Below are 27,378 nucleotides of genomic sequence, written 5' to 3' on the forward strand. Positions count from 1 at the left end.
GTTATATTTTTGTATCTCGAGTAGTTTTTGTACATATGCGCTTTATTCTTATTAAATAATTTCTAGTGAAATCAAGACTTTATCACATTATTAATTAATTTTATTAAGATTAAGGTAAAGTAATTTTATTTTCGAACATATAACAAAATAGTATGGACCTTTAATTAAACACCTTCAGTATAACTTACATGCTTATTATTGCTCGAGTAAAAATATTCAAGACCCTTGATAGTTGATAGTCCCTTTGAATAAACATATCCTTGCTAGTAAACAAGGGTATTAAAACAAAGGTAGCAAGGGTTGCTACCCTTGTTTTAATGCGTGCGAATCGCACTAGATGACACCACACGCGTTTTGCAGAATCTCCATCACGCTATAAAAGTTTTTTTCATAGCACATATATTAGCGCTCTAACATGCCGAAAGCATACTTACCTGGCGTAGGGGATACCGTGATCAGGAAGGCGGTTCCCCCAGAGCGAGGCCTCGCCATTGCACTGCGGCGGGGTTGACCTCTGCGATTACCCCTAATGTGGGTAACTCGGACGTATAATTTTTGGTAGTGGGGACTGCGTACGCGCCGTCCCCCCATAATTCATAGCAAATATAAATAAGTCACTTCAGTACATAGTTATGTAGATAGATTTATTATGTAATACTAACTAATTACTATTTACTACTATGCCTGCGAAAGATGGTTAAATAATTCAACTTGAACACTTCTAATATTAGTATTATTGTAAAAATTGTGTTCTTGAGGTCAGTACCCTGTAATGGTGATAAATGATTATTATTACATAGATAATACGAATTGCGTTAATTTAACAATGAGATTGTAACGTCGAGATAATCGAAGTACCAATGAGGTCGAGGCTGTGCTCGTTGCGCGCGAAAAAAAACCCGCGTTTTTATTATTACATCGAGATTATAGACAACAGAGAGACAAAGTTAAAACGCAATTCAAGATATCACAAAGTACTAGGGTTGCCAACCGTACTATAATATATAGTATTGTACTATATTTCGGGTCTGCGTACTATATACTGTTGAAAACATATATAGTACGCAAAAATACTATATTTTCAACACCGACAAATGTAACAAACAAATCCTTCATTAAAAAAAAATAAGAACGCGCCTATTCATTGTTAAGATGGCTAAGTCATAGGTATAACCTATTGCGCATATATACCTACCAGTGGCGAGAAGAAAGAAACAGAAGTAGTGTATCATTGATAAAAAATGAGCTTTTGATTTATATTAATCTAAAAATTGAATGTGACAATTTAAAACAAAGTTGCTTTCACTGTCCCTATGTCCCTATGTATTATGTATGCTTAAATCTTTAAAACTACGCAACGGATTTTGATGCAGTTTTTTTTAATAGATAGAGTGATTCAAGAGGAGGGTTTTAGTATATATTTATTATGTTTTAGGCAAAGCGGGCGAAGCCGCGGGCGGAAAGCTAGATTATTTTAAACAAAAATCTGTTACACAGTGCAAGAAGTGCAAAAAATATAGTACAGTAGGCGCTTGCTAATCCGGCACCGGCAATTTTTCCTCTATGCCGGATTGTCGGAAATGCCGGATTATCGAATTAGTATATTATTATTATTATTTTATATATATAATTATATATTATAATTTTTTGTCCGCCATTTTGTCAAAGCGACGCTGCGCTACGAGTAAAACAAACACGTGGCTTCACTATTGAGGTTAGGCCCGGACTGCCGAGCGAAAGAAACTACTCGAAAGTCGAACACCGCCGGCCGCGCCGCTCAGTAGTCCGGCGTTCAGCTATGTAAAATGCCGGATTATAGAGCGGGCTGTCCACAGACATGTATCAACATGTATCAAGATAGACTAAGCGAGTGTACGTACTTCCCGTGTCCAAACTAAGTTTATGAAACTTACTTGACGCTGGCCTACACTCAGTCCGCGCTTACAGTTCGCCAAGGAAAGACGTGAAGCTGAATAAAGTAAAATGCCGAATTGCGCCGTTATAAACTGTAGAAACTCCACAGCTGTGAGTGGCCGAGTTAGCAGAGATGTTTCCTTCCACCGGTAAGTAATTTTCTAATCAGAATATGCACTATTTATTTTAAAATCAAATAAAGAATATCTGTGGAAAACGATCGTGACAAACACGGATACCAAATCATACGAAATGATTCGGAATACATTGCGGCTTTTACTTGGCACGGTAAAGATCGCGTCGTATGATAACAAGCAATGAATAGCGTCTTCTCATTTTTCTGTTCTCATTTTTCTGTCCAATTTAGTGGTTAGTGATGTTCATTTGATGCAACAGTTCTCGATTCTAATCGATTTTATAATCGGACAGAAAAATGATAATTTGAAGGAGCAATTTTTCAGAAAAAAAGGCATAGATTTTTTTTGTCATTTAATACGACTTGACCTAGAACTTTTAAGTATTTTAATACAAAGGTACTAAAAATAAATATTATGACATGGACGCCATTAGTTAAAGTGTCATCTTGGGAGTTTTTTAAGAAAACTCCTTATTGCTTAGACTATGTTTGTTTTTTCAGTTTTCCAAGTAACCCGAATATAAAAGAAAAATGGATCGTTGCAACGGGACATAAAGATTGGTTTCCAACAAAATATAGCACAATTTGCTCTAAACATTTTAATGAAGCCAGCTTTGTTGAAGGAAAAAAGCTTCGACTATTGACAAAAACAGCCTATCCGACAATAGGCATGACGACAGTATCCATAAATGATCGTATTAGTGTTTTTAAGGGAAAATGTATGATAAATAAATTAAATATAGTGACTTAGAAATCTTAAAAACATTAAGATTAATGAGATTATCAATAAAATAAAACATTGAAATTCTGCAGTTGGCCATTTTGACTAAAACACGCGTGACGTCACGCTTAAGTAAACAACTCACGTCAGATGTGTTTTGTTGTTATGAATATGTTGAGAATACGCATTTTTATTTATTTTTATTGTTTCACGTATGCTTTATCGACTCAGAAAAGAAATATAATTGCGAATTCACGAATACCTGGTTCGGGGTTCTCCGCGCCAACTTTATACAATCATTTCTTATTATTTTCTCGCTTGAAATAATTACTAACACATTTTTGAGCATTATTTTTATGTGGATTCACACTGAAATACTGCACACCACTTATAAAGTTTGAAATTCGTTTCTATAACACATATTAAATAAATATTTTTTTAATTTTCTTCGCAATGCGTACAAATAATTACGTATTTACGAAAGAGTGACGTCACGTCTACGCCATGACACCTGCGAGCTGTTTTGGCACAGCTAATAAATATTTTTTGAAAAATGGCTTTTATCTTCGTTAAATTTAAGTATATTACCGAAATATAGGGCTTTTCTTGTATAGTAAACGTATACACACATTATGGAAGAGGATTTCAAAATCTTTCGTCATGCCTATTGATATACTGAAAACGATAGTTGATGAAGAGGTTAGTGTGCTCTTTGTTAAAAACATAATCTTAGGCATTTGAAATGCGTACCTATTTACAAAAATTGAAAAGTCTATCATCGTACTGACGGGCTCGGGCGCGGGGCGGGCTGGGAGGCGGCGCGGGGTAAAGCGAACAAGATAGTACGATGGGATACGGACGATACTAGAATCGCCGCGCGAGTGGCGTCCTAATCGATGTAACGTAAAATGAAATTACCATCACTAAAAAGCGCTCGTGACGTCATAACGCGTCAAGGTCAGCACAAAAAATATGACACGCTTGGTTTTCATACAGATCGCGGTACTTGCGTTGTCTACTAAAATATACATGTCTGTGGGGCTGTCTGAGTCCCGAAGTGCCGGACTACTGAGCGTGCCGGATTGGCGAGCGCCGGATTATCGAGCGCCTACTGTATTTATAAAAATAATAATAGTTTAAAAAAACTAAAAAACACGCTTTTAGGTCGGTTTTCTATAAAAAGCGTATTTTTTATTTTTTTTAACTATTATTTATTTTATCAAATTAGTGTATTCAGTGGCGTAGCTAAGGGGGGGCGGCGGGGGCGGCCCGCCCCGGGTGTCACCCGTTTAGGGGTGACACCCGAGCCCGACTATGACCATCAGTTATAGTTCTTTCTATTTATAAAAAATCGTAAATCTGCGGCAGAGAGCATAACCGCCACTAATAAAATTATCTAGGTAACTATAATATCGTACCACGAACATAATAATTGATATTAAAAAAAAACAATGTGCACAGTGTCAATCGATCAGGGATTCCCCCAAAATTTAATACCCCGTTCGCGCATAACCAACGCTAGTCAGGGGATTCCCTCGATATAGCGCTCGTCACTTGTATTGTGGATTGGGCTTCTTTTGTTTCCGACCGCATTCATTTCAATATTCGCTTACGTGAACGTGTGAAAGTCTAGTGCAAAGTGTTTGTTAATTATTAGATATTATAAACAACATTTTTTGTATAAAAGTCGATTCTTGAAGAAAATAAACAAGGTAAGTGAATTATTTTTGTTATTACAGGTAATACTTACATTTTTTATCCATTTAGTTTCTAATAGCAGTATCTTAGATTATTTTGAAAAACCCTTCAATTTTATTCTCTTTTAATTACTGTGTATTTTAAACTATATTATTGAGACGTCCTAAATGATAAATAGGTACCTAAAGAAGGTATTTCAGACGGATTGCAATAATATTTTTTTGTTTAGCCTGGGCAAGTATTACTTATCAACTAAAGGTATTTATTTATTAAAATAGGTTTTAAAGACTTTGCTGGTGTAAAAAGATTTTACTTATATTTCTACACGTTTTACGATATTACTTTAGGTAATAATGTTTAATTGTAAATAATATTCTTATTTATTATTAACTTACTTAATATTTTCCTATCTAATAGCAATGGGATTTGTTTACAAAAACGGAATACATTAAGTTTAGATTTTTGATTGAAAGTTATCATAATCATATCATACAACTTCGCGTACGTTGATTTTGCTCCGAGATGAGCAGCTCGAGCACTCGTGGCACGGATATCACAATTAACGGTGGAGTTTTTAACTAATATTTTTCTAATAATACTTAAAAACATATTTACACCCAGACGCAGGATTGTTAGGTAATATAAATTAACAATCCTGCGTCTGGGAAAAATATATTTCACAAAGCTAGTTACGTAACGTGTAGGTGTTTATTTACTGTTATAATTAGTTTATAAAATCAACGTTTCACTTACTAACTAAAAATATTTTTTAGAATACCCAGAACGAAATATGCCTCGGGGAATTCATACTTCGAAAAGACAAAGCGGGTTTCAACAGAGAAAAGCCAAAAAGGCTAAAATGGATGAAATTCAGAGCATGTCCGGTTCTCTTTTCAAATATGTCACAAAAGCAGATAGCGGCCAAAGTTCAAGTAAAGTACCCGAGTCTCCTGCTGACGAAAGTAATGATTCACATCTTGGAGACTCACATTCAGATAGCAACATCGACAATACAGAATCAATGAAGACGACCCAGGACCTTGACGGAATCAAAATAAATAATGAAAATGACGCCGTTAATGCTACTTTCGGAGATAGCATTAGCTTTGAAGAATCAGTTCAACACTTGAGAGATGTTTCACATTGGAGTTTACCGGTACCTGATAATGTTCGCATTGACATAATAAAAAAGGGCAGTGAACATTTCCAGAACAAAGAAGGACCTCGTCATGGTTCAAAGATTAAAGGTGATTCTCGTCATCTTTCACAGGAATGGTTTTATAAACCGATGCCTAGTGGTGAAAAAATTCTACGATCATGGATGGTATTTTCTCCTATATCAAATAACCTGTACTGTTTTTGCTGTCGTTTATTTGCTGTCAGTAACATACAAACAACATTTACAACTGGATTTCAGAAGTGGTGGAAACTAAATCCTAAAGTATTGGACCATGAAACTTCATGTGAACATTTAGAAAATTTCGAAAAGTGGAAAGCTTTGGAAATGAGATTAAAATCTCACACCACAATAGATGATGCAGCCTTGCAATTAATGAATACGGAAAAACAGAAGTGGAAAAATCTTTTATCTCGATTATTAGATATAACATTGTTTTTGGCTAAACAAAACCTAGCATTTCGTGGACATGATGAAACCAAAGGGTCGTCTAATAAAGGTAATTTCTTAGAACTAGTTAAACTGCTGTCAAAGTATGATGCAGTACTCAAAGAACATATACTATATTTGGAGCAGGAAAAATCACCTAAAGTAACATATTTATCGCCAGAAATACAAAATGAGTTCATAAATGTTTTAGCTAATCATGTAAAATGTCAGCTTGTAAACGAAATTAAATCGGCAAAATATTTCGGTATCATGTTTGATAGCACACCTGACGTTTCACATGTTGATCAAATGTCTGAAGTGATTCGTTATGTAAAAATTAATAATAGAAAAGTAGAAGTCAAAGAAGTATTCTTAGGATTCTTTCCTTTACATGGAAAAAAAGCAGCTGACTTAAGCGCTGAAATACTAAAGAAGCTTGAAAACGATGGCTTAGATATTATGATGTGTCGTTCTCAAGGTTATGATAATGCTGCAGTTATGAGTGGTATACACGGAGGAGTACAAGCTATTATAAAAGAAAAAAACAATAAAGCAATTTTTATTGGTTGTATAGATCATTCAATTAATTTATGCGGCCAACATTCGTTCGCACAAAATGTGACTTGTGTTACATTTTTCGGAGCAGTGGAAACAATATTTAACTTTTTTTCAACTTCCACAAGTCGTTGGGAAGTGCTCCTCAATCACAGCAAAGCATCTGTTAAAAGACTTTCGACAACGCGATGGAGTGCTCATTACGGTGCAGTAAAAGTATTGGCTGAAAATTTTGATGGGATAATATCTGCAATTGAGGAACTATGTGACCAAGACGTAAATTTAGAAACTAGAGGTGCTGCACAAAATCTTATGCCTGCTGTGTGCAATTTCTCATTTCTTTGTTTTCTTTTCTTTTGGAATGATGTGCTAAGGGAAGTGAACAATGCTCAGATCGCATTACAAAGTAAAGGTTTATGTGTTGATGAAATAATCATAAAACTAGAAGCACTTCGTCTATTCATTGGAGAGAAACGGTTGCATCTAGCAGAAGAGGCAATAGATTTTGCTGTACAAAAATCGGAAAAATACAACATTTCGATGGAACGACGAATTCGTCGCAAGAAACGCATGCCCGGTGAGTTAGCGTCGTCCACCGAGGCTGGACTTACACTTAGAGCGGAACTTCAAAAGGACATGTTAGAATGCATTGACAGATTCAATATTGAACTCGAAACAAGAGTAAAGTCCATTAAAGACGTAGCTTCATTGTTTGAGGTTGTGCAGTCAAAGACCTTGCTTTCGGCAAACACTGAACAGTTAAAATTAGCTATATCAAAATTTACTAACCTTTACGATGAAGTATCAGAAACAGAACTCCTTTTAGAAATACCAAGATTGAGAAGACATTTAAAAGCGGCTAATATTACTGTCTCTAATTGGGTGATACTGGACTTTTTGAAATTTATTGTGGAATGGGATTTTACAGAATCTCTTCCGAATCTAACGGTAGCACTAAAGTTATTTATAACAATATGTGCATCAGTAGCTTCATGTGAGAGAAGTTTCAGCAAATTAAAATTAATTAAAAATTATTTGCGGTCTACAATGACCGAAACCAGATTAAACAATCTTGGTATTTTAACGATAGAACATGAAGCAACACAAAATATAAATTTTGAAGACGTGATTTCGGAGTTCGCTAGTGTCAAAGCTAGAAGGAAGAAATTTTAATTTTTAACAAACTAAATTTGTTTTACATAATAAACAAATATTTGTAATAGGTACTCATATTTTAATAAAACGTAAATGATTATAACTTTTTTTTATTTTAACAGTTTCGATTGAGTTTTAGGGTGACACCTATAAAATCCGCCCCGGGTGCCACCTATGCTAGCTACGCCACTGAGTGTATTGTCATCGGTCCTCAATAAATCTACAAAGTTTGAACGAAATCTGGCCGTTTAAAGTGGATCAAAATCGCGCCCAAAGAAGTCGGTTACAAACATTCAGGTGAAGCTAATATAAAGCGTGTAATAAAATATATTTGTTTATTTTCTTTGTATTTCCCATTAAATACTATATTTTTTTTAAATGTACTATATTTTTTACACCTTATTTTGGAAAATACTATATTTTGATGATGAAATGTTGGCAACCCTACAAAGTACCTATAGTATTGTTTATAAATTTTAATGCAAATTATTATTATTTTACGTTTTAGAGCATGATAATGTTTTCCTCTTTATATCTTTACGTCGCGTACGTATTTAAGGACTTATTAAATAAGAAAATTCTTAGTAAGTATGATATATAGGTATTAATTTACGTTTGTAAGTTATTCAATAATCGCAGTAGTTTTATTAATTATTGCTTTGACGTAAAAAGGTCCTTAATTATTCTAAAAATATATGATTGACGTTTCTGCATCACCGACCTTAGATAAGAGTGAAGCATCGACCACACATGGAGTGAAGATTATACTGATGCTTGTAAGTTATTTTGTGAATGAAATGAAGTTGTATCAATGACGAATTTACTAGTAGATTGGGAAGACTGAATCCCTGGATATTTTTTTAAGCATTTTATATTTTACAGAAGTAAATGTAAAAGACGTAGTAGGTAATAGTGCGCTTCTTCCATTTTCTTCTCTTCTGGATTCGAACTTCTAATCGTAAAATTAGTAACGGGATTATCATAACAATACTATCAACAACGTATGTACCAATTTGGCTGCCAATATGTAAACCGTCTTTCAGTGCAATTATTGCTTATAAACCGTCAAGGGAAAACGAGTCTGAAGACTGAAGGTATTTCTAGGGCAACATATTCGGCAAATATGAGCTTTTTTTCAATAAAACCCTTCTTCGTCGAATACTAATCAACAGTGAAATGATAGGGATAAAATAAAACTTCACATTTATAATGTCTTACTTTAAATTTATTGCTGACACTAACAGTCCAGTTCAGTGACCCCGCATGAACTGTATTTTGGTGTACGACCCACATTACAAAATATATCCTAACAGAATATTTACAAATTACCTTAATGTAAAATAAATAACCAATTTCTTCTATTAACCGAGTAGAAAAGGCCAACAAACAGTCGATGCCGCATACGATGCTAATTCTCGATATTACGTACGATACTTATTCATTGTACAGAATATACTTACCTTTTATTATTGCTCCAAACACACTTAGATATTGTGCACTCTATAACCTATCAAAATGAAACTTTCCCGCCTTTTCCTTTCTTCACATCGAATGCTTGTCAGACCAAAATACAGCTAATTTACAAAAAAAAACAAAATCAAAACGTGAAAATTGTTGTTTTGAAATACGAGATCATTGTTTTATATGCATTAAATTATACGCAAATAATTTAAATACAATTCTTAAATGAACACAGCTGGTGTGATTCCTTCACAAGACACACAACAATTTGTACATAATATTTACTTTTATATTCAAGCATCCACCATGGACAAGAGAACCAACTCTTTTTTTTTAATCTGCATTCTTGTCTCTGATCCATGTTCGATATTTGAATTAGTAACAATATTAACAACTTGTAGATTGCACGCGTGTTATTTAAAACAAAATAAAGTTGATGATTTTTTTTAATAATCACAGTATACTTTCCGATCTAATTGGCGTCACAAATACAGTCTTTTCAGTTAATTTTCAATACAAGGGTGAAAATATTTAGAATTTAAGTTTTAAGATTTATTACAGTGCCTTTTTTATATTTAATTTGTATTAACATCATACATTTAATTTAAACATATAAACAAAAGTTATTATATTGTATAATAGACATTTTCTGTCACAAAAAATAAAGTAAGAATAGAAAATAAAAAAATTATTACGTTCTTTGCGAATCATTTTATTGTTACTTTTGACGTATATTATATATATATAGGCGTTATTATCCTTAAAGGAGGATAATTATTTTACTGAAATAAAAAAAACTTTTCTAAAATTGGCAGTGATGTTAAGGTCAGTTATAGCTTAGATCTTAGTATAATTTCGCTAATAAGGATACTTCTGCCCCACTACTGCCAAACAATTAAAAAAAAATTGACTGAAATGAACAAAAATTGCTGTGTATAAAAATTAGAATCAATTGATTTAAATTATGTGAACATCGGAAGAAGTCCAAGTACTACTAAGAAATTTTCTAAAAATACAAGTTTATTCGTATTTAAACTTTTTTTTATATTAATGACGTCAACCCGAGGAAGACTTGCATTTGTACAATAACGACCAAAGTTTTTGACTGCTTTTTTTTCAATATACAGATATTTTTTTTTAATTCACGAGTATTTAATCCATTTAAAAAAAATCAAACATTTTCTAGAACTATCTGTCATTGAAAAAACGCGCCAAAGTATAATAATTTGTAATTACGTATTAAAAAATCATACAGGTACTTTAAATTGAAAATGTGTGAAAAAAATACAAGAAAATATTATAATCCATTGCAAATGTAATATAATTAAAAATAATTCTACATATTCTATAAAAAAAATACATAAATAAAATTACATCTAGATAATACAAGAATTATTCACTCTGTAAAATGACAGACGGGGAAATATGAGTCGAAAGATTTGAGGCTTCGATGAAATAACAGTATACCACAAAATAGGTAACTTGCTTTTTTTGAGCCAATCATTTTTTGAAATAAATTTGAACTAATCAATTAATACCATCTTCAAATAATAAAATGAATTTACCATTAATGTCAGAGCACTTATTAATAATTATAAAACTTAAAATGTAGATAATAAAATCAGAATCATTATAATCAATTTCATGAATCATGTCAAGAAATTGTAATATTATATAGTTTAAACAATAGGCTTTTTATACTGGCAATCATTACAACAAAGCTGACGCGGAAAATGTAAAAAAAAAACGAGTTCATAAAATAGAAAAGGATAAAAATTTACGTTTATCTCATTAGGGCATTAAAAGTCATCCTATCTAATAAATTTCCGAACACAAACGCGAAAAATAAATAAATTGAAATGATATTGAAATTGCAATTAATGTCAAAAATAATCGTATCACAGATCAAATATGTCAAATAATTAAAAAAAAATATTAATCATTGCTGTCATTTCCAGAGTTCATTGTGGACATAACGTGCATTGTTATTGTGTTAAATAGCTTGAAAAAAGTTAAATCCTTGAGCCCAATTTTTTTTTTCTTAACCAACTGTATGATAGTGACTCTGCAACTTAAGCGGGAAACCAAAATATGTACTTATAAACCTTTGTATGTCAGATCTTATAATATTTTTTCTGTTCTTTTTTTTATATGCTCTGTGTCATAATAACTTCTATTTGAGCTATGAAGAACATAAAATAATATGTACGTGTTTAACTCAAAGATACTCACAAAAACGTCTTAGTTGAATATCTCTTTCCCACTACATTAAAAAAAGCTTCAATTGATATTTAGCATAAAAATGCTTAATTAAAAAAAAGTATAGAAAAAATCTGACTTTTTGTCAAAAAAGGCTACATTTTAACACAATAACACTGCACACTTCTGTAACTGAATCATAAACCCAACAATGTGCACACTGCACAAAAATTGCACATATATGTTATAACAAAAAAAAATAATCTTACCACGAAAAATTAGTTTAATTAAAGCTAACAAATTAAATAAGCGGGGTACCTTTACCGAAATGCCCATTAGTAATTTCCCTAAATACTTATTATACAATTTAACGGTGGCATAAGGGTTGGTCTTTACTGTGATAATTATGTCGATAACTGAATTTTATTTATACTTACTTGATTAACCTGTGTGTAATTAAATTAATCATGAAAAGTAATTCGTTCCTATGATTTTACGAATCGGGTTTTATATACAGACTACCATATGACAAATAATTTTAAATGTAAGATATGTTCTATATTTTTATCCTTACCTTTATTTACACTGAAATTAAGATGTGTAAAAAATAACATTATAAATACCCTTTCGGTACGGAACCCTAAAATCAGTTATCACTATTAGAACAACAGTAAGACACCCTTGCACAACCGCGCACGACAGAATGAAAAGACCGCGAGATGGCACATGAACAACTCCTTTAGTTTTTTTTTTATAGTCTATTTACACTGTTACCATTAAAAAATAAGAGGTATGTCCTGCCGTGCAATCAATAAACAAACATGTACACACTTGGTCCTGTATTTACACGATAAAATTTAAAAATTTAACTAGCTATGTACATCGAGCGCGAAGTATGTATAGTACGAGATCCCACAATCGGATTAGTGAGTTCATAGTTTTTTGCTAAAACCAAAATTTTATGTATATTTATAATTAGATGAATATATTATATCGACTAGGTTGCCAGTCATAATTAACAAGTGAACGAAATGTTTTCCGAAAAATTTATTAGAATTTTTGAAGTGAAACTTCTTTATCGGGATTGGAAAAAAATGTAGTGTAATATTTTTTCGTTACGCGTGACATTTTTTCGTTACGGGCCATCTTTGTCTTATCCCTACCACGCGTGATTCGACGTATTTCTGTAAAGTGCAAAGCGCATATAGTAAATTATTTTTTGAAAAATAAGGTCATAAAGAAGTTTCACTTACGTGTGTACACTAGTACACGCACACATTTTTCTTTTTATTAAAAATACTTGTGGCCAAATTTTGACTGGCAACCTAGTCGATATATATTCTCCTAATTATAAATATACATAAAATTTTGATTTTAGCAAAAAAACTGAACGCACTAATCCTGTGGGATCTTAGACTAGTACGCCTACGCCTCAGTAGCGACGGGTTCCCGCGCGTGGTGTATCTTCACATGTTTGTTGTGGTTTGACTTGTTGCTTGAAGTCTTGCCGCAAATGTTGCAGGCGAACGGTCGCACGCCACTATGCACCTTAAATAAAAAAAAAAATCATTTATTGATCAATTTGTGGGTTATGTACAAACATGTAACATTTGGACCCCAAACTAGGCGTGATCGAGTAACAGACAGACAGACAGAGTTACTTTCGCATTTATAATATTAGTATGGATAATACAATACCTTCATGTGCTCCGACAGATAGTAACTGCGGTGGAACGACTTGCCGCACTCGGGCACTTTACACACGTACTTCTTGGCCGTTTCGTGCTCGCGCACGTGCCGCTGGCAGTTGTACTTGCGGATGAACTGACAGCCGCAGTAGTTACACGTGTACGGGCGTACGGACTTGTGCGCGTTCATGTGCGCCACGTACTCCGCGTGCCGTACGAACGCGCCCTTGCACAGCGCGCACTTGTACGGCTTCGCGGAGCGGCTCGTGTGCGTCCAGCGGTGCAGTTTGAGGTTCCACTTGGTGGTGAACGCCTTGTTGCAGATGATGCAGGGGTACGGCCGCTTGCCGCTGTGCGTCAGTAAGTGCGCGCGCAGGTTCGTGCGCAGGTATACCTGGGGGAGATTTGTGTGAATTAAATATGCGAATTTAGAATCCGGCTCGAAGGACCATAAAACAATAATAGTAGACTTCGTATCTTTAAAATCATCACAATCAATGAATGGTTTATTACATTATTATACACATAAATAGTCTTGTTTTAATACACTTTTACATTAAAAAAAATAGTGTGCGCGCCGAAGGCTCTTCTTCTTAAACTGAACCTTTCATCTCAGAGCGTAACAGTTGAGCCTACCTTAATACTCACGAAAAATGTTTGTGCAGCGCACCAAGATGACTTTTTTCTTCAAATAAGCATATCGACTACCTGGATCAAATCCTATAGTGAAAAAAGAAAGCGTATTTGTTTTGCCACGTTGCCGCACGCACGAACTTATCGCTGCAGGGGGCAGGGGGCGGGGGGCGGGGGCACGCACCTGCTTGCACACGGGGCACGTGACGTTGTCCACCTTGCCCCGCAGCCGGGGGGACAGGTAGTACTCGTTGTGCGTGCGGCGCACGTGGCGCGTGAGCGACGCCGCGTGCACGAACTTGTCGCTGCAGTAGGCGCAGGCCTTGGGCCGGCCGTCGTGCGTCTCGCGGTGCCAGTGCAGCTTGGCGCGCGAGTGGAACACGGCGCCGCACTGGCAGATGTAGTCGCGCACCTTCGCCTTCTTGTTCAGGTGGTGACGGTCCCTGCAATGGATGCGTACGGGACACGTTTAGAATATAACTAGATTTCCACCCGCGGCTTCGTTTTCAAAGGAAAACCCGCATAGTTCCCGTTCCCGTGGGATTTCCGGGATAAAACCTATCCTATGTGTTAATCCAAGTTACCCTGTATATGTATTTATGCTAAATTTCATTGTAATCGGTTCAGTAGTATTTGCGTGAAAGAGTAACAAACACACACACACACACATCCTCACAAACTTTCGCATTTATAATATTAGTAGGATTGGATATATATTTGTTATGAAGAAATACAAATGCTGCTATGCAAATTACTCGGTAAAAATGTCGTTTTCTAAATTCTAATAGTGAAAAATAATAATAAAATCAATTGATTAATTTTTTGGCAAAAAATCGAAATACAACAACAAAAATCTTGCCTCTTGAAAATATGTTCTATGACTACTTCTTTCTTTTGTGAAATCAAAAGAAATACTTTTATTGTATTATTTTTTATACCTTAATCTACATACACATGCTAAAATGAACATCCAACTGGACAATACTAATCAAAACAACGTTATCCTCTCTTTATCTACACTAATATTATAAAGAGGAAAACTTTGTTTGTTTGTTTGATTGTAATGAATAGGCTCATAAACTACTGGACCGATTTTAAAAATTCTTTCACCATTCGAAAGCTACATTATCCACGAGTAACATAGGCTAGGTTTTATCCCGGAAATCCCACGGGAACGGGAACTATGCGGGTTTTTCTTAGAAAACGCGGGCGAAGCCGCAGGCGGAAAGCTAGTGTAGTATAATTGAGTTTTGTAACCTTTTAATGTTGTGAGAACTAAATAAAGATGATTTTATTTTTATTTTTTTTAAACACACTGACCTATGCTGCACCATATTCGAGTATCTCCGGAAGGTGTCATCGCACACGGTACACTTGACGGGCGCGTGTCCCGTGTGCACGTTGCGGTGCTCATTCAGCTTCTGCCGGGTGATGAAACGCTTCTGGCATATCTCGCACCTGGAAAAGGATTTCAACTTTAACGTGATAACGTTTTTAAAATCGTTTTAGTCGGTTGACATGTTCAGATACTTGTGTCACACCAAAACCTCACGAGCGCGATCGCAGGTATAACGAGAGAGAGACGGACCGATCTCCCGTCTCATATCACCAATAAGACGTTATCACGTAAACATCTCGATCGTAAACCTACTTTACAAACAACCAATTTTTTTTAAAGATGGCGTGTTGTAATTAAAAATATTTATTTAATATAAGAAATTTAAGTGGACTGACAAAAACAGCTCAAAAGAATGTTTCTTAAAAGTGGCGAAAAATAGCTGGATTTTTTTTTATTATCAGTGGACTGGCAAATCTTATAGTTATTTATATATGTACATACAATAAAGTAGGCATAAGGGCGGTTAGATTGGATTTAATTATGTGAGTAGTGATGAAATTTTTATATTCTTTAACAAATCTCCAAATTTGCTGACTAGCCAATACACAGGTTATTTTTTTATCTTTTTTAAAGGGTAAATAAAAAATTCACCAAAACATTTCTAATTCAAAAATATAGTGCACTTAAACAAACCAAAAAAAAAAGCTTTAAAAAAAATCGTGTATCACATTTCTACGACACCACTACAAATATAAGACAACCCTTCCAAGACGTACGCCAAACTCACTTATAATTCTTTATCCCAAGATGTGTCTTGATGTGCAGCGCCAGGTTGGCCCGTCTGTAGAAGCATTTTCCGCACGTCTGACACTCTAGCGGATGTATCTTGAGATGGTTGTTGAAGTCTACATCGTTCCCTTGGTCGACTTTACACGTGGGACACACGAAATTCCTTTTCTTCTTTTTCTCCCGTTTTATGAGATTTCGGAGTTCCGGCTTCGATTCTGTTAATGGGTCGTACGCTTGTAGCATCGTAGTGGCGACCGATTCTTTTGAGTCGTATAGGAGATTTCCTGAAACGTGTCAAAATGAAATTTAAATAAAATACTTAATTAAAAAAATCTTATAACAAGGAATTGTATGGTTTAAAAATGGACAAATGGCCTTCTTTATTGTTGTTATGAAAATGTAAATTTAAACTAATATTTCGTTTTATAGAAATGAAATGCTATACAAATGAAGCGAAAGATGCAAGTTTAAATCCTGCCACATGATGGATTTTTTCTATTTTTTTTAATTTCAACAAACAATAGCTTATCAAAAGCAAACAAACCTGCCAATACACCTTCATCTGGCTTCTCCTCCTTCTTAATCGCTCTAGAAGTGACAACCCGACCGTGTGAGTACGAGGCATTGCAGTGTGAACGCAGCTCTTTGAGCGTCGGGAACTTAAGGCCACACTGTGTGCACGTATGCAACCGTGTCTTTGTGAATAACGCGTCTTCCTCCCTGTAAAGGTAATTATTTCGATAAATAATAATTAATATGTACATAAAATTTTCATGTCACAAAAATTCAAAAAATACTTAAGCAAGAATAAATATAATTTTTATCAAAAAACCTATACTACAAACTAGGAGATACAAGTAAAAATTATTAAAACAATAATATATTATGTATAACCAATTGAGCTTAATTTTATTGTTGTATATGATAAATTTTTATTTTCTATATTATGGCAATCCGCACTATACATGAGAATCACTATAATGCATTACGTGATACGCGTGCAAAACGTGTTCTTCACGTAGTGTCAATAAAGTAAACATAAACATTTTACAATAATTATTAAAATAACTTACAAATTGTCCCTTTTCTCTGTGGTGTCAATGTCGGAGCCATCTGACACCCAACTCTCGCGCGCTATTAGATCGTAGGGTTCGGCTGGTGTCACCTCTGGATACATCTGTAATACACAGGATACAACTAAAAAAAAAATTAATGCCCCGCATCATGAGAAAAAAGGTCACAACACCAATTAACTGCAAGGGCAGCTGTATACGGACCGCTTTAAGCAGTTGAGGCCGACGGCTTGAAGCCGCGACCGCGCGGTGAACTATGAACATTCATTCACTGCCGTACACGGACTGTTCGAGCCTTCGCTTCAAGCCGTCAACTGCGCGGTTTGTAGCGACAGCTCGAGCAGTCAACGACGGACCGCTCGAGCAGCCCGTGTACGTCGCTTAGCCGTTAACTGCTCGAGCTGCCCGTGTACGGCCGCTCTAAGAGTATAGCTTGACCGCAACCGCTGTACCGCGCCCTAGGTATGTGCGGTGAGGCGGGGACCGGGTAAGAAAGCACAAGTTAGAAGTTAGAAAGAAACGGATCGGTCGGTACTCTACCCCGCCTCGCCGCGCACATACCTAAGGCACGGTACAGCGGTTGCAGTCAAACTATAGTAATTATTTTTTTAGGGCTTCCGAAACAATGTCAAGGTGATATAAAAACTGCTGTAAAAAGTTAACATGCGTTTACATTCCTTGTAAATGTTAATTAACAAATTGTGACTAATTTCTCAGCTGTTGTTTTGGTTAAACAATTATGGTAGATCTTATATATATATATCCTTAAATGCTCAATTACTTTTCTTGTTAAGTGTTATTTAAAAGAAAATAAATTGCTAGAAAGATACTGAAAATTTGATTATTATTAAAACAAATAGATTATTTAAGATAAGAATATACAGCCACAGTAATTTTATGCTAATAGATTTTTATACAATACCCAGTGTAGAATAGAATCTCATACTTTTAACTTTATCACAAAGAAAGACCAATCAGTAAAACAAATGTGAAATATGACTTGCTAAACCACATGGAATGGCATGGAAGATTTCTTTTATTTTTTTAAAGGGTAACAGATAATATAAAACATGCTTACCCCACTCCAAGGAGATTCCATATCGCCATTGCTTTCTTGACCACTCAGCTCGCCCCTAGGTGGCATTCGCTCATCAGTACAGATGTTCAAAGGTGGCTCCTCTTCACTACGGCTTTCAGTTAACAAATCAACTTTACTATCTCGCTCAATCCTATTTACAGTATCTATATGCTCATTCTCACCTACATCATAATCCATATTGCTCTCAGCGATTTTATAACTCTCGTGAATAAAATTTGGTAGAACAAATTCATTTTCCTTTTGCGATGGTTCACCCCAAACATGATACATCTCCTCCCTACCCTTGCTCAAATTGGACTCTTTATCTACATCAAAACTCTCCACGCGGTCCGGTGTAAAATAATCTGCATAAATGTTGTCTCCAAAATAATTATCATTCATCATATTTACAAATTGTTTGTTTTTTGATGCAGTTTCTAAGTCCAAAAGTTCCCTATGGTTGGAGTCATCGTCAAAGTCAGCAGCCCCCATATTGCCATATGTAATTACATTGATTGGACGTAAACTTTCTAGAGGAGTAAGGTCACGATTAGACCTATCCATTTCATTAGTAAATTCGTTACTAGAATTTGCTTCCTCTTTAATGTGCACTAAATCAATTGTGGTAGTATAATTATTGGAATGGCTTATTGTAGACGGTGCTATGGGTTCAATGTCCATAGACTGTTCCTCTGTGTCTGCATCAAATTCCTTTTTATTATCATTAATTTCTGTTTTTCCAACAGTTAAAGGAATATCAACTATCTCTTTAACATTTTGAAAATTTGGGGGTTTGTCACCAAAAAAATTCTCAGACTTGGTGGATGATGACGATGGTTGAGGATCTGTCTCAGATTGAATGGGTTTAAGATTTTTTATTTTTAAAACTTTTTTGTGCTTTTTTACAAATATATTGTTGAGTCTTAATGGAAAGTTTTTTGGTTTTGTGGCCTTCTTATTCTCATTGTTAGTACTTGAGTCATTATTTTCACTAATGTCTGTTCTTGGTACAGGTGAAGGTTGGGGTTTAGGTGACGGAGTGCCATTTTTTGCAGTAAGCTCTTGCTTTGAAGTTGATCCTGATTTAGGTGATAGCGATTCAATATTAACTGAAGCTTTTCGTTTGGCAGGTACAATATAATCATTTTCTGCTTCATTTTTAGAACAGTTCTCTGGTTTAGGTGATGGTTCACTTTTAGTTATTGGTGAGCAACGATCCATGGAATTCTCTCCATGGTCTAACAATTCACTACAAGGTGAAATAGAAGGCTTTTCATTACATATAAGATCAGGCACAGGACAACTATCAGAAAATTCAATATCAAGTTTTACAGTAGTTTGTTTTACTGTAAATTCTTTACATGTTTGCGGATTGCCAACATTCTTTATCACAGAAAAGCTATGTGGAGCTCCATTGTCCCCACTCGAATTTGATGCCTGAGTACAGTCATCTGATATGTTTGAAGGCTTTTCATCTAAATCTGGTAGAATTTTTTCTGGTGAAGACGGACGCTGGATGTAACCAGAATCACCAGGTCCCGTTAAATCCATGACTGTATTGATCATGTTTTTATGATGCTGTACTGGAACTTCAACTTTAATATTGCTTAGAATTTTTAACCCTTTACAAGGCCCTGCAGTTGCGATTTTTGTTTCAGATGTGTCTGTGTCTATAGCTTTCTGAGAATTACTCTCTGATTGTAAGGACAATGTGTCTGCACTTGTTTTGGGTATTTCTACTTCATTTGTTGACAACATAGGACTTACTTCAATTATTAAAGTTTTATTAGCATCATTAACTATATTAGGAATAGATTTATCCATTGCATTTGGTAAATGGGCCAAATTACTACCAAACATGGGTGGATTACAAGGCTTAGGTATTAAAGGAGGTGGAGTGTTATACATACATGATGCGTTTCCAAATTGATCTACAACCATCACATTTTGATACATTGAACTACTCTGCGCCATATTTTCCTGTGTGCTCAGCATATGAGGCATGTTTGAAATATATGGTTTACCATCCATATTGTGCACCATCTCCCTATAAATTATTTGAGAATTTTGTGTGACAACAGTTGTACCAGAGGAAAGACTGTCGGCAGACATTTGGTTGAATTGAGTAGGCATAGGTCCTCCTACTTTTGGTTCTAACATGTCAGGAACAGGCATATTTCCAGCCATCATCATATTGGTTTGAACATTCTTTTGCATAAAAGATGGAGCAGCAGACATCATTACTGGATATGGTTTAACATTCGGAGTTATGTAACGTAGCCCTCCTATATTTTTCATTAACATGTTATTTTGCTTTGGGACCAATTTAACTATATTATTAGCCCTTTTATTGTGAGGCGTTAACATAGTTGGTGGCATTTTCATAGTAGGTCCTATAACAGGGAGGTTATATGGAAAAAGAGGGTTACTATTATCTACTACACTATAATCTGTGCTACGTGAATATTTTATCTCTGGATCATCTTGACTATCAGGATAGAATGGAAACTGTGTGTTAAAGTCAGCTTGAGGTGGTTCCACATTGCTTGTATATACTGGTGCTGACTTGGTTGATTTCACTGCACACTCAGAAAATTCCCCACAGCTGTTGACAGCATTATTGTCAAAATTAATACCACCAATTCTTATATCAGGAGTGACATTCCGTGAAATATTGGAAGATGATGATGATTTATTTCTACTAGGTGTTCTCCTCCAGTAACCACTTTCTGCGCTACGGCGAGATGACGACCATCTGACACTGTCATCAGTTACAGGTGTTCTACTTCTGAATGAACGTTCCGATGTCGAAGGTGTTGGAGTTCTGCTTCCAACATTTTTTGCAGACAAACTGCAAAGTGCTTTAATCACTTGATCTTTAGGATGTGTATCCAAGTGAGACTCCAAAGACATCCCACTGTGCAGAAACAGAGTACAAACGGGACATTGCACTCTTTGATCCATCTTGCCTTTCAATTCAATAACAAATATTTACAAATATCACGACGCGCAGGATACCCCTGGCGATACGTGAAATGTTATTTAGTCCAATGCGCACTCGGACAGAAGCACCACTTCGTGCGGTGCCTGTCACGTATATTTTTACAGTAAACACACAAGACGAACGGCCAACAATACATATCTTCAATTCAACTCTCTTTATTGATCTGTTGGATAAAAAAATCTATATAAGCATTAAAATATATAAACTCACATCTGAACGACCCAAAAACTTGTTACACTCACATTCAAAGGACAAAAGAATACAAAAATGTAAGATAAAGGCCATTGAAACATAAAAAATCGAAAGCAAGAAATTAATATGACCCTACATTAAACACGAGACCACCACAGCTTACCACGTTATAATTCTTGTCAAGTATATTCCATTACATTTATATTACAATAATATATCCTTTATTTATTAACAACTACACGTATTCTAAAAATATTTCCAAATAGTCCGACATATTGCGATATTTAAAGACGTCTTGTATCTCGATCAAAAACCTCTATACATACCACAGACTGTATAAATTATAGTTGTATTTTGAAATGGGTATGCAGCATGTATAAACTAATAACCTAGGTCATTGCCATTTTGATATTTTGTCCTAGTTCTTATTTACAAAAAAAAGATATACTTAGTGCCTTACTTAGTGCATATTTATTGTGATATTTATGACTCGAGCAATTGAAAATTAAATAAATTATCTTTATTCCTAAGGTATTTTAAATAAGATGAACGAATGAAGTTACAAAAAGATTTGCCAATTTTTCGTATGTAATGAGTTTAAAAGCATTTTAATAATAATAGCATTCATAAAGAAGCCATTCAATTTATTTTCGGTAATTAATAGGGAACACAGTAGGGAACATAAATTAAGTGTTTTTTAAATATATCTACCGACCTGTAACTGGTCTACAGCCTGTGGTAAATGTCATCAATCAAAATTGAAAATCATGTCAAATCGTCGTTCATAAATTCTTAATTATTGTCATTTGTAGAATTTTCATGTATTTCAATATTATTTCATATTTTTATTTCAGCAAACCTGAGTTTTCCAGGAAGTCGAAAACCGTTTAAATTTATATCCTATTATGAACACTAACTAAAACAATTGCAATACACCGATTATAGGTTCTTTGCTCTGATTAATTTAACAATTTTACGGCATTTTTTGTGATTCCACCACACAACATTACAAGCATCGTATAAATAGGCGTAAGGTTCTGTCTATCAAATAAAAAAATGGCAGATAATTATGAAGATATGAGTATAAATGGTGAGTAAATTTTTTATTATTGACAATAGTATAATTGCTATTTTATAGTATAAAATACTCTAAATAATCTTCTTTTAACAGAAATAAATGATCTACTTCGTAAATGGAGGGATAACAATGAACGAAAGAGTACCGAAATAATGTTACTATGGGAAAAAGTGAATGCGGGCTTAGACAGCAAATCTAATGAGAGTAAGTTTAATATGTTTTTATTTTGTCCCTCCCTTAAATCGGTATGAAAAAAGGGTAATAAATAATACTAAATATAGTTACTGAAAACACATAAATATAATGAGATTCTTGCATTGTCACTGATAAAATGTACATAGTATGAATTAAATTTGTCCATTTAAAGTGAGTACAAGAAATGTGTATGTTTCAGAGTATTTGATTATGGAGCAGCTAATAATAGCAGCCCTGGACTCTAACTATCACAATATAGCACTTATATGGATTGAAGCGCTGGACGCAGCATTCCCTGGTAGCTTGAGAGTGTTGAGATATAAGGCAATGTGGTTGGAGGCACAAGAACAGTAAGTCTGCAGTAGTTATTACAACTACATAGTATAAAACAAAGTCGCTTTCTATGTTCCTATATCCTATGTATGTATCTTTAAAACTATGTAACGGATTTTTATTAATAGACACGTTTTTTGTTAATAGACAGAATCATCGAAGAAGATAATGATATAATTTATTATCTTTTAGACACAGAGGGTGAAATGACGAGCAGAAAGCTAGTCTTAAGTATAATAAGATTCATTATGAACGAACTTGCAATAGTTGTTTCAATTTATGTTATTATATTGAACAATTTAAGTTTCAAGTTGTTTTTCATTTCATCATCAGTCTTAGAAAATGCATTTTTTACTTAAATTTTGAATCAAGAAATTGGTATCGGTTTATTTTAAAACATGCATTTATTCCAAAACTAAATAAATCATTGCAGAAATATGTTATATGAAATTTATAATATTTTGCAACATCGCTAAAAATAACATTTCAATTTATTTCTTTTCGAAATGATGTTTATAACAGATACGACAAGGCATTACAAGTCCTCGATCAGATAATAAAAACGGATGAAACCAACGCCCCGGCGAGGAAACGTCGCGTCGCCATCATGAAAGCGCAAGGCCAAATCACTGAGGCTATCAAGGAATTGGTGGATTATTTGAAGAAGTATGTTATTTTCATATATTTGCTGAAGTGAAACTTCTTTAGGCGCGTTGAGAGTAAAATTTCAATGACGTGTCATGGCAAAACCGTCACGTCGTTGAGTAAGGCGACGATTTTGGTATCTTGCCCAAGTAGTTTTACTTCTGTCACGTATGCTGGGCACACAAGCTGTTTTATTTTTAATGAAACATTTTATAAGTTTTAAGTTGAAATTCCTTGATTCTTCCCTATAAGAACTGCTTCAGTTTAATTTTATGAAATAAGTTCTAGAAGTGGAAAAGAACAATCATGCTCTGACTTCTTAAAACAGCATTGCAAGTTAATTATTTCTTTAAATCCTACTGATATTACTTTTTTTTTTTTTTTTTTTTTTGATATTACTGCGACCAGGCAATCTGTTAGGTAACAATTGGCCTTTATATTGTTTGGAACTCCGTCCGGGAACATTGATATTGTTTCAAGGGGCTCGTCCAACGACTCCACCCTTGTAGTCCAGTGTTATATTTGTTTAATTTTTATTTATTTCAGAATCTTTTAGCAAGGTTTGTAATGTCCTGTCTTTTTAGCCTGATGTATTGTTGGCCTCCCTCTCCACTTAACGCTTGAGCAAGGTCGTTGGTGTGTACTGTTAGCCTTTCCTGATATTTCTGGCTGCTTTCGACAATTTGTTTTCGAACTGTGGCTATACCGAGATCAAGGTACATGTATTTATTTGCAATACATTTGGGGATACCAAGTATTGTTCTGAGAGCCTTAGTCTGGAATCTCTCTAGGATTTCAATGTTGCTATTGCTGGCAGAGCCCCAAAGCTGTATGCCATAGGTCCAGATTGGCTTTAAGATTGTCTTGTAAATTAGAATTTTACTATTGTCTTTCAATTTTGAGTGGTGACCTATCAGCCAATTTAAGCTACGCAGTTTTCCATCAAGTTGTTTTCTCTTTGTCCATATATGTTTTTGCCATGTCAGTCTTCTGTCTAAGTGCATACCCAAATATCTAGCACTATCTTCTTGGGGTATTTCTTTGTTGTTTAAGGTTACCGGCGGGCACGTTTCCTTTCTGAGCGTAAATGTCACATGCGTGGACTTACTCTCATTTGCTTTAATCCTCCATAGTTTTAGCCATGTCTCAATTTCATTGAGGTGCTCTTGCATCATGAGAGATGCAGTTCCTGGATCCTTATGGATGGATATCACTGCGGTGTCAACTGATATTACTAATGTGAAATAATTTGTAATGTGAGTAGATGAAATATGTTTGTTACTCTTTAATGAGAAAACCACTGCGTGGATTTACATAATACATATTGCTTTTTTTACCAGAAAAGTTTACTAAATAATATCTTGTTTGCTTTTCCCCGCGGGTTCGTCCACGGACGAAACTGCGATATACCGTCCTGATATTTTAGTAAAGTAATTAAACGTCAACAGGTTTATATCAGACATGGAAGCATGGCAGGAACTGAGCGAACTCTATCTACAAATGGGCGAATACTCTCGCGCCGCGTTCTGCGTGGAGGAGCTGATCCTGCATCAGCCGCATAACCATCTGTTCCATCAGCGTCTTGCTGACATAAGATACACTATGGTGAGGCCATTATTTTACTCTAAACAAACTTTGTGATTTAGTTAATTTAGAAAGATACTAGCTGCGCCCTACGGTTTAACCCGGTTTAACCCGCATTGGTCTAAGCGTGATGATAAATAACACATAGTCTTCTTTGATAAATGGACTATCTAACACTGAAAGAATTTTACAAATCAGAACAGTGGTTTCTGAGATTAGTGTGTTCAAGCAGACAAATAAACCGTTCAGCTTCATAATATTAGTTTAGATATAATAGGCATGACGACAGTATCCATAAATGATCGTATTAGTGTTTTTAAGGGAAAATGTATAATAAATAAATTAAATATAGCGACTTAGAAATCTTAAAAACATTAAGATTAATGAGATTATCAATAAAATAAAACATTGAAATTCTGAAGTTCGCCATTTTGACTAAAACACGCGTGACGTCACGCATAAGTAAACAACTCACGTCAGATGTATTTTGTTGTTATGAATATGTTGAGAATACGCATTTTTATTTATTTTCTATTGTTTCACGTATGCTTTATCGACTCAGAACAGAAATATAATTGCGAATTCACGAATACATGGTTCGGGATTCTCCGCGCCAACTTTATATAATAATTTCTTATTATTTTTTCGCTTGAAATAATTACTAACACATTTTTGAGCATTATTTTTATGTGGATTCACACTGCAATACTGCACACCACTTATAAACTTTGTAATTCGTTTCTATAACACATATTAAATAAAGACTTTTTTAATTTTCTTCGCAATGCGTACAAATAATTACGTATTTACCAAAGTTTGACGTCACGCCTACGCCATGACACCTGCGAGCTGTTTTGGCACAGATATTAAATATTTTTTGAAAAATGGCTTTAATCTTCGTTAAATTTAAGTATATTACCGAAATATAGGGTTTTTCTTGTATAGTAAACGTATACACACATTATGGAAGAGAATTTCAAAATCTTTCGTCATGCCTATTAAGTATTAGTCGCGTTTTAATTATTTAATATAGTGTAACTTTTTAATTGTATCTGAAAAAATATGTAAAATAATATTTCAGGGTGGTGTAGAGAATATGGAATTGGCAAAATCATACTACTGCCAAGCTGTGAAGTTGAACCCCAACAATGTTAGAGCATTGTTGGGGTTGGTTCTGGTAAGAAACCCTGATAATAACATGACTACCTATATAAAGTTAGATAAACTAATATTTTTTCATAAACTTATATGTTCTTGCCCAATAATTATAGTCGCAATCCTTTTCAGTCTACTAGATATTATTAAAAACAATAATTAAAACAACACCTCTGAAAACCATTATACTCTTGAGTTTTGGAAACTTAAATAAAATGTTTTACAGGTAACAAATAACCTACTAGGCCACTACAAGTCTTCAGGCAGTGCAAAACGCAAGGAAGTATGGAAACTTAGCCAATGGGCGCAGTCCGAAGTTTCGAAGAAGCAGAAAGAGGCACAAGGCTCTAATGCTAACGCCTTAACTAACATGATGTTAGCTATTTCAATAAGCGATTAGTGAAAAAAATATTATCATAGACAATAGATTTTTACCAACAATTTTATAGCAAAATGTTAGCAACATTGTGTTATTCTCTATTTAATTTATGGCGGTAATATTTTCAAATACGGATTCATGGAATGTTTATAGTGCCGTTTTTTGAAGAAAATTATGCAAAAATACAAATTGTTTTATTATTATTATGAATTTATATTGTGTTGGTTGAATGTTACGCGGACGCGGGGGTGAACTGAAGGTTCACCCTGGTAGCGACATGCACAAGGGCGTCCCCCCGCCACGGGGACCACGAACCTCGGCTTGAGCTGTCGCTTGAGTGGAGGAGGCCAGAAGGGCCCTAATCGGACGGGTGGTTGAATGTGTGGTTCGTATATATTTACTGGGATTTAGTATAATTTATGTTAAAGGCAATGTAGGTAGCGAATTAAGGAATGTCTATGTATTTGTGTTATCATTTATCGCTATATATTATCGCTAGCATTTCCTAAATAAATTATGTTACCAATGTGCTTAGTTTCATTTAAATACTGACTTCAACCTGCGGCGTTATACGCAATGCGTCAACGTTAATCGCAATAAACAGCAGCATTTACGTCAAATATTTCAGTTCCGATTTGGATAGATACGTGAAGAGGAACGAAAAGTAATGGGTGATGTAAACTTTAAGCATATTTAGGTGAAATTTTAATATCTCGTACCATTTAGAAGTAGTCATTATAACTCGTGTTTTAAACACAATACACATGA

General features: G+C 34.6%; 3 protein-coding genes and 1 non-coding gene across 4 annotated transcripts; 3 read left to right on the top strand and 1 right to left on the bottom strand.

Annotated features, from left to right (window-relative positions):
- Positions 1 to 426: 426 nt before the first annotated feature.
- LOC149908278 (U1 spliceosomal RNA) lies at positions 427 to 588 on the top strand. The gene has a single exon (XR_016456770.1). It is a non-coding gene; the product is annotated as a U1 spliceosomal RNA (small nuclear RNA).
- Positions 589 to 4,347: 3,759 nt separating this feature from the next.
- LOC149908279 (zinc finger MYM-type protein 1-like) lies at positions 4,348 to 7,944 on the top strand. Its single transcript, XM_090101702.1, has 2 exons — positions 4,348 to 4,483; positions 5,243 to 7,944. Exon 2 carries the CDS (start codon positions 5,260 to 5,262, stop codon positions 7,801 to 7,803), a length of 2,544 nt encoding a protein of 847 aa, XP_089957828.1. The 5' UTR covers positions 4,348 to 4,483; positions 5,243 to 5,259; the 3' UTR covers positions 7,804 to 7,944.
- Positions 7,945 to 10,001: 2,057 nt separating this feature from the next.
- On the bottom strand, positions 10,002 to 21,542 carry LOC149908280 (uncharacterized). The gene is made up of 9 exons (XM_090101704.1): positions 21,405 to 21,542; positions 18,046 to 21,212; positions 16,968 to 17,071; positions 16,439 to 16,614; positions 15,893 to 16,178; positions 15,087 to 15,224; positions 13,951 to 14,209; positions 13,144 to 13,527; positions 10,002 to 12,993 (listed from the first exon to the last, which is right to left on the bottom strand). The coding sequence occupies exons 2-9, from the start codon at positions 21,007 to 21,009 to the stop codon at positions 12,871 to 12,873; spliced, it is 4,434 nt and encodes a 1,477-aa protein (XP_089957830.1). The 5' UTR covers positions 21,010 to 21,212; positions 21,405 to 21,542; the 3' UTR covers positions 10,002 to 12,870.
- Positions 21,543 to 22,151: 609 nt separating this feature from the next.
- On the top strand, positions 22,152 to 26,739 carry LOC149908281 (ER membrane protein complex subunit 2-like). Its single transcript, XM_090101705.1, has 7 exons — positions 22,152 to 22,331; positions 22,413 to 22,523; positions 22,714 to 22,864; positions 23,370 to 23,513; positions 24,941 to 25,097; positions 26,158 to 26,253; positions 26,458 to 26,739. The coding sequence occupies exons 1-7, from the start codon at positions 22,298 to 22,300 to the stop codon at positions 26,629 to 26,631; spliced, it is 867 nt and encodes a 288-aa protein (XP_089957831.1). The 5' UTR covers positions 22,152 to 22,297; the 3' UTR covers positions 26,632 to 26,739.
- Positions 26,740 to 27,378: the final 639 nt, after the last annotated feature.

This window comes from Colias eurytheme, chromosome 5 (assembly GCF_061535395.1).
Source record: "Colias eurytheme isolate Ceu_HAF_F1 chromosome 5, ilColEury1 Martin Lab GWU primary, whole genome shotgun sequence".
Taxonomy (NCBI): domain Eukaryota; kingdom Metazoa; phylum Arthropoda; class Insecta; order Lepidoptera; family Pieridae; genus Colias; species Colias eurytheme.

Coding starts and splice junctions, on each gene's coding strand:
- LOC149908279 (XM_090101702.1), top strand. CDS start 5,260: ATGCCTCGGGGAATTCATACTTCGAAAAGACAAAGCGGGTTTCAACAG.
- LOC149908280 (XM_090101704.1), bottom strand. CDS start 21,009: ATGGATCAAAGAGTGCAATGTCCCGTTTGTACTCTGTTTCTGCACAGT. Junction 16,615..16,967: donor ACAGAGAAAAGGGACAATTT/GTAAGTTATTTT, acceptor TTACCTTTACAG/GGAGGAAGACGCGTTATTCA. Junction 12,994..13,143: donor ATCTGTCGGAGCACATGAAG/GTATTGTATTAT, acceptor TTTTTATTTAAG/GTGCATAGTGGCGTGCGACC.
- LOC149908281 (XM_090101705.1), top strand. CDS start 22,298: ATGGCAGATAATTATGAAGATATGAGTATAAATG. Junction 22,332..22,412: donor TGAAGATATGAGTATAAATG/GTGAGTAAATTT, acceptor TTCTTTTAACAG/AAATAAATGATCTACTTCGT. Junction 23,514..24,940: donor TTGGTGGATTATTTGAAGAA/GTATGTTATTTT, acceptor AAACGTCAACAG/GTTTATATCAGACATGGAAG.